An 11,483-nucleotide genomic window follows, 5' to 3' on the forward strand; every position below is an offset into this window, starting at 1 on the left:
CACGAGTAAAACAACCACATCCCCTTGCTATCTTATTGAATGGATGTTTACAACATTCTTTTTATTGATTCTGTTATGTTCAAGAGTCAAGATTGTTTAATGTCATTTCCTGTGCACAAGTGTAAAAGAGAACAAATTAGTTGTTATTCCAGATCTGATACAGCATGAAAAAAAACCACAAAAATAAAGAACACAATAACATTTTTAAAACCACAATAAGTACATAGGATAGGTCAAATACATAGATTGACTGTATGCCCATAAAGTGACTATAGGCTGCACAAGGTGACTGACAGAAAATAATAAAGTGGTAGTGGAGGTAATAGGTGAAAGCATTGATCAGCTTTACTGCTTGGGGAAAGTAACTAACTGCCTTTGAGCCTGCTGGTCCTGGCGTGGATGTGACATTTACTACAGATAAACAGAAATGCTCTCATTGCAAAATGAAACAAACTGCTTTTACCAAAGGAGAAAAAGAAAATGAATTAAATGGGACACTTACAATGCTCTTACTTGTTAATTATGAATTCAGTCTGCTAAAGCTTCACCTAGGTCAGCCAAATTTCAATTATAAAAGGCGAGATTTATTCCCCTCCTCCAATCACCACTTGATGCATGTATTTAATGAATACTTTCTTGTGTAACCAGTCATTATTCATCTGTCACCCCTAATTAATAGACTTTTCAGATCAATGTGATGCATATCTGCACAAGATAGGCCTCCAATTCTAATAACTTTCTACAGGAGCACTATTGAGTGTCCTGTTTGGCTGCATCATTCTGTGGCACAGAAGTTACAAGGCATTGGGCCACAAGACCCTAAGGAGATTGTAAAAGCTGCCAAGAGGATCACTGGGATCTCCCTCTCCACTATTTGTGACATTTATAGGGAGCATCACATACAAAGGGCTCAAAGCACTGTGGAGGATCCTTACTTCCCATTCAGCAATCTACTTGAACCACCACCCTCAGGAAGGAGGTACAAGAGTACCAAGTCTAGGACTGCTGGACTGGGTAACAGCTTCTTCCTTCAGGCTGTGAGACTTATATTACTCACCCACCACCAGGGCCTTGTCACAAGGACAGCAAGCTGCTTGTTTACCTGTGCTGAGCACTGCATGCATTTTGAATTTTATCTTATTCAAATACGGTAAAATTTTGGTTTATGTGCTGTGTGTGATACACGTTTTGTCAGTGCATCATGGTCCAGAGGAAGATAGTTTCATTGGGTTGTATACATGTACAGTCGGATGACAATAAACTTGAATTGTTGATTTTCTTTCATTCCCATTGGTTGAAGTGTTATAGGAAGCTGGATATTGCTCCTTAGAAGTTTCATAAAAATACTCACCATCCTGCACATCAGTGTGCAAGACTGAACAACTGTAACCAAATAACACATCAAAATAGGGATCAAACCTTTCACCTAGACTTCACGTCAATCATGATCACTGAAAGGCTGGAAGATATTTTATTTACTTGTGCACCTCCCCTCCCCACACATTAGAATGATAAAACTATTTTGAGAACATGAAGGAATTAAGGTATTTTAATGATCAAATTACATTATTCATTCAGGAAAGATTAATCAGTGTCTCATTTTTAGCAATAATGAACATATTACTGCCTGAAGCCACAACATAATCATTATTTTGGGTGGTCTCCCTGTAATAACAGCACTGTTTAATGAAAGGCAGCATGTATACAACAGATCACTCACTTGTTCCGTGAGCTTTAACCAAAGCAATGCTTAAACTACTGTTTCTTCATTAAGTTTGTAATCAATCAAGGCAGTTTTCTAAAACAGTTCTCTCACTTGATTCATTTCCTAGTTTACCACCCTTATCTTTCTCCACATCATTAAGCAGAGTTTACCATTTTAATATTTAAATAAGTCCCTCAAAGCATGGGGATCGCAGAAAGGATACAACTGTTTTAATTCAAACAGTTCAAAATTTACAAGCCACATATCCTTGAAATTATTTAGAATTGAGGACCCTGGGATTATCCACTGTTTTAACCTAGCAGCTTGTTCTGAAATCAGAAAACAGTTCTACAAGTTTCACATCTTTTATGAATTTCAGAACGGTGGTCATTTCTGTAAATGTTGGAAGTCTACTGAGATGCCTAGACACTCCAAACACAGACAGAAATCAAACTATTTTGCAACAACCACATTAAGCAACATTATAAAATTGGACTGCTTCATGAACATGACAGTTGCTCAACTCTTTTAAGGTAGAACACCTACTCGTCCTTACAGCAAAGTCTTTCAGTAGCATTTTTGTATTCCAGCAGGATACAGGCAAATCTATTCCAGTTTCCAACTTTTTCTTACCAAATGGAGAAAATGCTCAAAAAGGAATGTGAATTTTCAGAGCTGAATTATTTACAAGTAAAGTAAATAATGCTATAACACATGCCAAATACTGGAGGGACTCAGCTGATTAGCAGCATCTATGTACAGCAGCAGGACTGGACCGATGAAGTCTCGATCAGAAATATCGGTTGTTTATTCATTTCCATAGATGCTGTCTGACCTGCGAGTTCCTCCAGCATTTTGGATTTCCAGCCTCTGCAGAATCTCTTGTGTACTTGATGTTGTACAAGTTTTAGTGGACTGAAAATCAATTTTAGCACAGAAGTAATATTTGAAAAAGAAAAGCGGTAGGCTAGAGAGGTGGTGCTTTAACTTGAGCACCACCTTCCAATACTAACTGCATACCTTGATACCCTTGATATACAAAACTCTAGCAAATATTTTTGAATATTCAGTAAGTGCATCTCAACAGTTCTCCTGTACAGAGAAATATAAAGATTTATCATTCTTTGGTTGACAAAATGTTTTTACACAGTTGAGTTCTGAGTGACAAATATTTTTTAAGAAAACAACTGTGAGCCCCAATTCAAGACATGGCAGTCATCAACCCTGCATCTTTCCTTTAAAACCTTGTATAAAAAAAATTTACATGTTTCACTGAGATCACCTCTCTTTCTCCTAAACCCTGGAGAATTGAGGCCTTGTCTGATCAATCTCTCCTCACAAGAGAGGCCCCACCCCCAACTCAGCAATCAATATGGTGAAACTTCATTGCACTCCCCCTGTCACAATATCCTTCCCTGTGCAGACAAACTGGACACGTACACAAAATTCCATTTGGTCTCACCAGGGCTTTGTTTAATTTCTTGTACTGAAATGTCCTTGCAGTAAAGGCCAACATAATCTTCGTAACTGCTTGTTGTGCTTGTATGAAATGTTTTACACCAATTAACCTATAATACTCTCCAATCCATTCCCCGCACAGTATTTCTAAATCACAACCAGAAAAGATTCTCCACTGCCCAATAGACATTTTTATGACATAATGCTGATTGATCACCTGTTGTGCTGCCAGATCAGATGAAGGCTTTCTAAAGCAGACAGAAGTCTTTTTAGAACCTGAACAACTGTATATAGAAAACTTCTCTCTGGACCTTTGACAACCATAGATAGAACAAATTTTATTCCAACCCATCCGTCTCAACTGGATCTAGATCCAAAAACGTAAAACAACAGTCCTCTGACACTCTGCATCATAAATTCCAGTTACCAACAGGAGTTTCTTTCCTTCCTCTGCCTCTGGATCTCTGCATGCGTACACCATTCCGCAGTCAAGAAGATTCCAACAGCATACTTCCCAAGACCAGTCATTGCAATTCTTGAGCCAACTACCAAGAGATACACAATAGCAGCATTGATGAACCTGAATCCTGATGTTCCTTTTAGTTTTCTCCATTGGTATGATCAAAACTGGGATTCTGCATCCCTGATCATGAATGTGTTTTCTAATGAATCACAATTAACAGTATTGCCCAGAGGTCTTCAGAGACAATAAAACAGAAAATGCTGAAGATATTCAATATCTATGGAGAAAAATAAATGTTTCAAATTTCCTTTACTTACTACTCAGATAAATTATACCAGGGAAATTAGAAAAAGAATGCTCAGCATTATATGGTGCAAACCATTTCATACGGGCACAAAAATTAATCTGGAAGGCGCACAATACATTGGCCTTAATTGCAATGTTTTCTGTTCACCTTTTGTCAGAGCTGCAAAATGTTAAAGAAATACAAGAAGTGAGTGAAGAGCATTAGAAAGCAAAATACAAAGAGATACGACAAGGTGGAAGCTAAAATCAATGGAAAAATCAGTTGGCACTAAGCAATAAAGAATTATCTGTGGAACAAAAAACCAGGCTCAAGGAAATACAAATGGAAACAGAAAAATGTTCACCACTGATCATAGAAGCAGCAGCAAGCCCTTAACTCCGAGTGGGGTCATCGGGATGCTGTCATGACGGCATTTTTTGGCAGGCTTTCTTATTTTTCACGAGGCCAAGTTGCTAGCTTGACGCTCAACCCAGCACAGATGGAAAGCGTGCAAGGGAGCCGGCTGGGTTCGAACTCAGGAGCCTTCACTCCGAAGTCCGGCACTGATGCCACTACGCCACCAACTGGCTGCTGATCTACTGTTCAGCCTAAAAACTTCGAATGCACCTTACAAAAAGATAGATGCCATGCCTCGAGCTCCATTTGAACAGTGAAAAGGCAGGAAACACAAATCCCAAGGGCACTCACAGACTGAATGGAGGTGTTTGACGAAACAGTCTTCCAATTAGAGCATGGTTTCCCAAAATTAAAGAATGAAAGCCTGGGTGGTGGGAAGCTTGGACGTAAATAGACAATGTGCATCCTCCATGCTTGCACAGAAAGATACACGGCAAAGATACAACTTACAGAAAAATGACCAGCATGTTCACTGTAGGCACACTCTCCCAGTTCAAAGGACCTGAACCCACCCCCACCCATCCCCATCAGTGAATTGAAGAAAGGTTTCTGGGTCAAAGTAGCCCAGAACACCCAGAAAGACATCAGACTCAAGAGTCTATGACAGGAGTTCCCAACCTTTTTTATGCCATGGACTAATTCTAGTAAGAGGTCCATGAACCTCAGGTTGGGAACCCCAGTCTATTGATGTCAGTATCCATGTGGCCTACTGAAAGGAAAGACTAACTTTCCAAAAAAGTCTGTTTTTCCATTGGTTTGAAATGTCAACTGCTTAACCCCCTCCGAAGATGCTGCCCTGACCTACTGAGTTCCTCTAGCATTTTTGTGTGGATTTCCAGCATCTGCTGAATTTTGTTTTTCTAACTTCAGATTTCATTCAAGTGGTGACTTTGTGCTAGATGAGACAGAAACAACAGAAAACAGACAAAGAAAATGGAGATGCATAAAATAGCTGGTGAGGTCAAAAGTTAATCCATTATTTTGGGAAAGGGGGCACGGCCTGAGCATGAAAATGCAAGAAATGAGGCTAACGCAGTTCAAGACTTAACCTACTGAAGTGGAAGACAAAACTTTGAAGGAATATCAAGGGCAAAGAATCCAAGGGCGCGGCCTGGAAGGCGAGCGTGCCTTCAGGATTCTGGATTTTCGTGGCTCTGGAGACGGGCCGCTTCTTGGCTGGTGCCCCTGACTGAGGTATCGTGGTAGAACACAGAACATTGGGAGCAGTGGACTAGCTGCTGGGGGTTGTGTGTCTGGAGAGATGCACCTTTATGATGCCAACTGGACGCAGAGCTTGGAAAAAGCAACACAGACTTTTAACATCATAAATCAGGGAGTTGTTTGTTATGTCTCCCCTCTCACTGTGAAATGAGGACATTTCTTTTTCCCTTATGGGGGGAGGGGGAGGGAGACATATTGAATTACCGGGTGAATTTATGCTTGGTGCATGCTTGAGTGCTCGATGGAGGGTGACAATGCTTTTTTGCTGGTGGGGGTGGAGGTGGGGTCACTGCCTCACTGCTGCTTGTGTGTGGGAGAGGGCAGCTGGGGGGTGGGTGGCCTTTGGGGTTCTAACATTTAACTGTCATTCATTCTTTGGGGCACTCCTCTGTTTTCATGGATGTTGGCAAAAGATAAAGAATTTCAGGATGTACATTGAATACATTTCTCTGACGTTAAATGTACCTATCGAAACCGATTGAAGTTGGCCATGCCATACTGGACAACATGTAGTGACATCCCCAATGCGTCACGCTCTAGTACAACCATAACAGTGAAAGAGAAATTTTACATTTTTAAGAAGAAACTGGTGATGGGGGGGGGGGGGGAAGGAAGAAGAGAAATGCTGTCAAGATAGGTTTAAAATCCAATTAATGTAGCATACACATTGATGAATAATTAATCCCTAAAAAAATGGAGAGATTGATATTGAGGACGAGTCAGGAGGACCACACAAAGCCGAAGGGAGAAAAAAAATGCATTAAGGAACTTATTCTTTCAATTTTTTGTGTTAAACCTCACCAAAACAATGAGAATTTTCAGCTTCAGCAGCATTTATACATTATTGATGTAGGAAATGAATCCGAGGGATCTTTTTCCTGCATGTCAACCAGGAAAATGAAACACAAGGCTGAAAAGTTATCGTAATGACATATCACATAATGAAATAAGATTCAGTTGGGTTCTTAATGTTCAGACCATCTCAGAGAACAACGTGATGGACACCAGGCACCCTGTAGTTTAGTTCAAATGATGCTGTAATGACAACTCGTCCCTACTCCAAGCTCCAAATGACAAAAAGGTCACAAAGCTGTGGCAACAGTTACCAGCTTGATGCAAAGGGAAAATATACTCGTTCAAAACCTTTATTATGCATGCTTGGTGGTGACTGGCCTTCAACTGCCACCCTTCACTTTTCCCTGATGTTTCCCCACTTAGAGCAGTGAATCACCCCTTGCCTGGGACTGTATGGATCCCATTTTGTGGCCAATGTCCAACTTCCATCTGTGCCTGAAAAATGTCAATGAAGTGTGTGTGATCTGATCAGAGCCATATCCACTTTTTAAATCCTCATTCAGGCTCATCTCCACCCCGCCTTGTTTTCACTTCAGATGATTGCAGAACTGCAGAATATTTATTCCCTTCCCTAACTTAACACAATAATGGTCCTTCTAATTTATCCTTACCATCTCATTGCGATTGTCTGCCTGACCATGTTCTTTCTTAATTCTACCCCTTCAAAACAGTTATTGACACATGTTTGGGAGTTGTATAATTAGAATGTTTTTCCAGATACCTGCAAGTTATTCAGGTACCTACGAAAACTCACCTTTCAACAATTCCTCAGCCATGTTGCATTCATTATTGACGGGCTCATTTTTCTGGTGAATACAAGTGACTGACCTGCAAGGTACCGTTTCCATTTTGCGGCTCCCGCGTAATTGAAGACTGGGGAATGTTGTAGCTAAGTACAATAGAATAAAATGAACTCTTTACTATCTAAAGCTCTTTTGAAATGCGCTTAATTAAGTTGGACAAGAGGTAAATTACAACAAAGGCAGTTCTGGAGTCACTTCTACTGGCGACGATCTTACTTGGGTACGCCACCACCTGTTATCGTGTCAGGCATGTCAAAATTGAGCCAAGGACAGAATTCCGCAGGGTCTTACTGCCCACCGACAATATGCATTCATAAGTTAACGCACTGTGCTTTTTCATACAAAATAGTCAAATATTAATATCCATGTCTAACCTGATGCATGAATATTGGGAATAGTGTACTAAGGACTTTTAAGCCAACACTTGATTTTTAATGACAATCATTCAGCGATTTACTTATGTATAGGACAACGCAAGATTTGCATCCCATTCATCAGTGACGATGCAGATATTTGAATATCTGCATATGTTGAGTACAAGTTAATTAACATTTATTTGAACATTCGTCAATAAATAAGGCATTGTATACAAGTACTCGATAATTTGATGCAATTAATTCCTTACGTTTTATATGTCTGAATAAAGAGCGATTGGATAGAAATAGATACATGTAGCAATAGGTTACATCGCAGCATGTTCAAACTGAAGTGCGCTTGCTCGTTCATATTGATCGAGCGCTAGGACCGCGGAGCTTTTTTTTAAAAACTCCCTGCTGTTCCAACTGGGTTTTCAAAGAGAGTTCCTGTAATAAAATAGCTGAAGAGTGCCATTCGCGCCAGGGCGGCAGGAAAATTCCACGACAGAAATTCTTCGCACTGTATTAATATACACGACGGAACCTGGGCAAACAGGCACAGTGCTGCCAGAGACAGATTTAGATATATCTTAATAAGATTGAAGTTCCTACTACTCGGTACATATACCTGCCCACACATTGATCGTGCGCGCGCAGAAGATACTAAAAGGACAATCTCACTATTTACAAAAACTAAAAACCACGTGAAAAATTGCTTAATATTAAAGTATTTAACATACTAATTTTAACAAAATCTAATTGCATAGAGCTAAGGTAATATAGAGATTATCGACCACATTAGGTAGATTTTGATTGTAAAGAACTGTTAGAAATGTTTAAAAACTCAACTCGACACCAAAGGTAACTGATTAGTTTCACGAATAATTTTCTGCTGCAGCCAATGGGCCAAGTCTTCATCCCGGTTTTAAAAGTAAGGTAAAAAGTCTAGCACGGTGGTCTCTTCAAGAAGTATCTGCATTCCAGAGCTTGCTTTACTTCGGCATGGATATTCAAATCGCTCCAGTAGGCGAACACATTCAGATGGAAACGCAAATCCTCCAGCTTTGGAGCTGACATAGATTGGTGGGTTTTATTTTACCTACTAGACGCTTCACATTTTTATTAATATCATTACGAGGTTTTTCAAATAGATATTTCTGTCGGGTTAAATAAACACTTTGCAATTAAATTAATTCTCCCCCCCACACACACACACACACAAACATTTTCTGCAGTATTCCGGTGAAGAAAGGAATTTGTTTTCTCGAGAGTTCTAGACAACACTGATACACGCCGAGAAATAGTTGTCAAGTTTCACCCTTACAACGCCACGGGCTTAGAAGATGGATTGGCGAAAAGCTTCACTGGGACTGCACGAACCGCCAATCACAGCAGGTAAACAGCAATTCAGTGTCAAACACCGAATACTCGTCATTTGTCTTATCAATATGAATAAACGGTGATTTTCAATGGTCGAGCGTTTTTCGTGGATGAGGAAATACAAATGGATGGTTCTATTGAGAACATAAACACCTGCGCTGATACCCCGGTGGTTACAAAGTGATACTGCTCTCTCTATACGCTGAAACCCAAGTTTTAATAGTTGAGACGTATTCTATCTGGTGTGATGTTTTCGATTAAACATTAGTTTCCCCGCGACTCTGAAATGTGTTTCACAAAGCGCATTCTATCTTTTGGAAGAGGCTGGGATAATTATAGTCAGAAGACTGGTAATTACAGTCCTACAACGGAAATGGTCAAGTCTCGTTTCCCCGACATCCCAGCGCTGCCCAGACAAAGCAAATGAATCAAGAGACGTTCAATTAGAGAACACAGTCCGTTCCGCGTGGCTATTCTGTTTGTTCTCAGTAGAAGTGCGATGGTATTCCAGATAATACTACTTTTAAAGTACTGTCGCCGCTCGTCCTCTGGTGTTAAGGGCTGTTGTAATCCTTTGTTTTACGACAGATAAAGGCTAAACTGGCGCCTGCATATTTAATCGTGCTGCAAGAAAAGAATGAGCAATGCTCGTCTACCGGAGAGTTAGTTATCTTTCTCAGATGGGCAAAGTAAACTGTAGGCGCAGGGGGCTTCCTCCAAACACACTGGCTTGTCAGTTTCGAACAATTTTACTCAACCGGGAGTCAGTGACTGACTCATCTGAGAGCGGCGGGTCAAAGTGGGACTTTGCAAAGTGTAGCAGAAAATGTGTAGGAGGAGATGGCGCAGCTGTCACGAAGCAACCTCAAACAGCTCTGTGACAAGCCTTTTAATCGGACTGGCGAACAAATTATTCTGCAGGAAGGACAAGGCTGCACTTTTAAAGTGGAATGGCCGTTTCCTCGGTTGAAAAGATCAAACTATCTACATAGTATAGCTGTTTTCTAAAAGTAGTAAAATGATGCAGTCGAGATATAGACTTCAAAGCAGTATTAAAACTGGGCACATGGTCCTGCATGGCAACCGGTTACTATTTCAGACTTCGCAGTTTAAGTTAAAGCCCCCGAAGCGCATTACTTTCTCTACATAACCTGGTATTCCTCGTTTTCTCTTATTTTAATGATCTAAGACACAACACGTGCATGAATATAGTTGAGAAACCAATTATCCTTAAATGCCCGCCGACACCCTTTATAAAAAAAAATCAGTAAAATAGTTTTGCCTGTTTGGAGTGAGAATTCCGCCTTACCCACCATGCCTGATCCCCAAGTTCCCTCGTTCCTAATACATACCATTCCTAATCGCGGCTGTTGTTACAACATGCAAGGTGTTGAAAGCCTACAAGACCCAAGCAACCTTTCTACCTCGCTCCTTTGGCTCAAGAATACCCGAATGTGCAAGGCTGATAATGATTAAAACTCTGCATGCCTACTAAAACCCATCGGCGTTTCTGTTGAAATAAAGAATTCAGTCCTTTCTTCTGACGGAGTTTGTTGGGGAAACAAAGACCGAAACATACACTTCAAAACTTGTATCAAAACTTTGTTCTCATCTTCAAACAACCTCGCTTTATTTCATTTGTCTTGCTGGTAAAGACCCCGGTTCAGCTCCCTATACCAATTGGTTTCTATATGGTCCTGTAAAGCTGGAATTAAGTCAGTCAGGAGTTAAATGACATACATCCAGTCTCAGGCAACACGCCGCATGTCTACTGCGGGGGCATCCGTTCAGTCCTCGTTTCTTCCATAGACCTCACCGACTACTACTGCACATCCACTCTATAACTCCACGATCGTATCTGTCCCCCCGAAACAAATACGGCAATGCCGATAGGATCGGTAAGTTCTTACCTTGGCCGTGTAACACTATAACAAGCAGGAAGCCAAAGAGCAGCGCAACAGGCTGCATTATGATCTTGTCTGACTCCTGATGATTTGTTTTGTTTAAACCAACACTTTAAAAGGAGGGAACAAAAAAATGTTTCTTTAAGGTTCGGAAAATGAGGCTGCAGATAAGATCAGTTCATGGCTGGCGGCTGTTGTTAGTAAGTTTTCCTTGCTCTTTTTAAAGGTAAACTTCAGAACGACGTGACTGTTGGATGCTACCAGCGAACGTGCACCGCTCTGCCGTCTCAGTCCGAGTGCACGATATTTTCTCCCATGGATTGATCAAAAGCAACATGGACCGCACCACCTTCCAATGCTGGGGGGAGGAGTGTTATCAAACTGTGAGAACACGGAGAAATCCCTCGACGCTACCTGGCCTGAAGCCGTGGCAGTCCACCGTGTTAGCAGTAAATAGTGATAATGTTCTTACTTAGATTGCACTTAATATTTCAAAGCCCGAGGAACTTGCGTCTCCGGCTAACCTGCGTCCCCCGAAGACGTGTGCTGAATGCAAGAAGCTTTCCAATCCTAAACTTGCTTTAGTCAGTCGCCAGCCGTAGTGGCAGAGATGAAGGCGGTAGATAGTGATCACC

The 11,483-nt window shown here is 40.9% G+C and overlaps 1 protein-coding gene across 1 annotated transcript in view; it reads right to left on the reverse strand.

Moving 5' to 3' along the window:
* The window catches only part of lrp4 (low density lipoprotein receptor-related protein 4), a 457,879-nt gene extending 446,754 nt beyond the window's left edge, over positions 1 to 11,125 (reverse strand). The window contains exon 1 of the mRNA XM_063061778.1: positions 10,855 to 11,125. Coding sequence (XP_062917848.1) covers positions 10,855 to 10,912 — 58 coding nt within the window. The 5' untranslated portion in view covers positions 10,913 to 11,125. The remainder of the gene's footprint in view (positions 1 to 10,854) is intronic.
* Between the last annotated feature and the right edge of the window lie 358 nt (positions 11,126 to 11,483).

The sequence above is a fragment of the Mobula hypostoma genome, chromosome 11 (assembly GCF_963921235.1).
Source record: "Mobula hypostoma chromosome 11, sMobHyp1.1, whole genome shotgun sequence".
In the NCBI taxonomy this organism is placed as follows: domain Eukaryota; kingdom Metazoa; phylum Chordata; class Chondrichthyes; order Myliobatiformes; family Myliobatidae; genus Mobula; species Mobula hypostoma.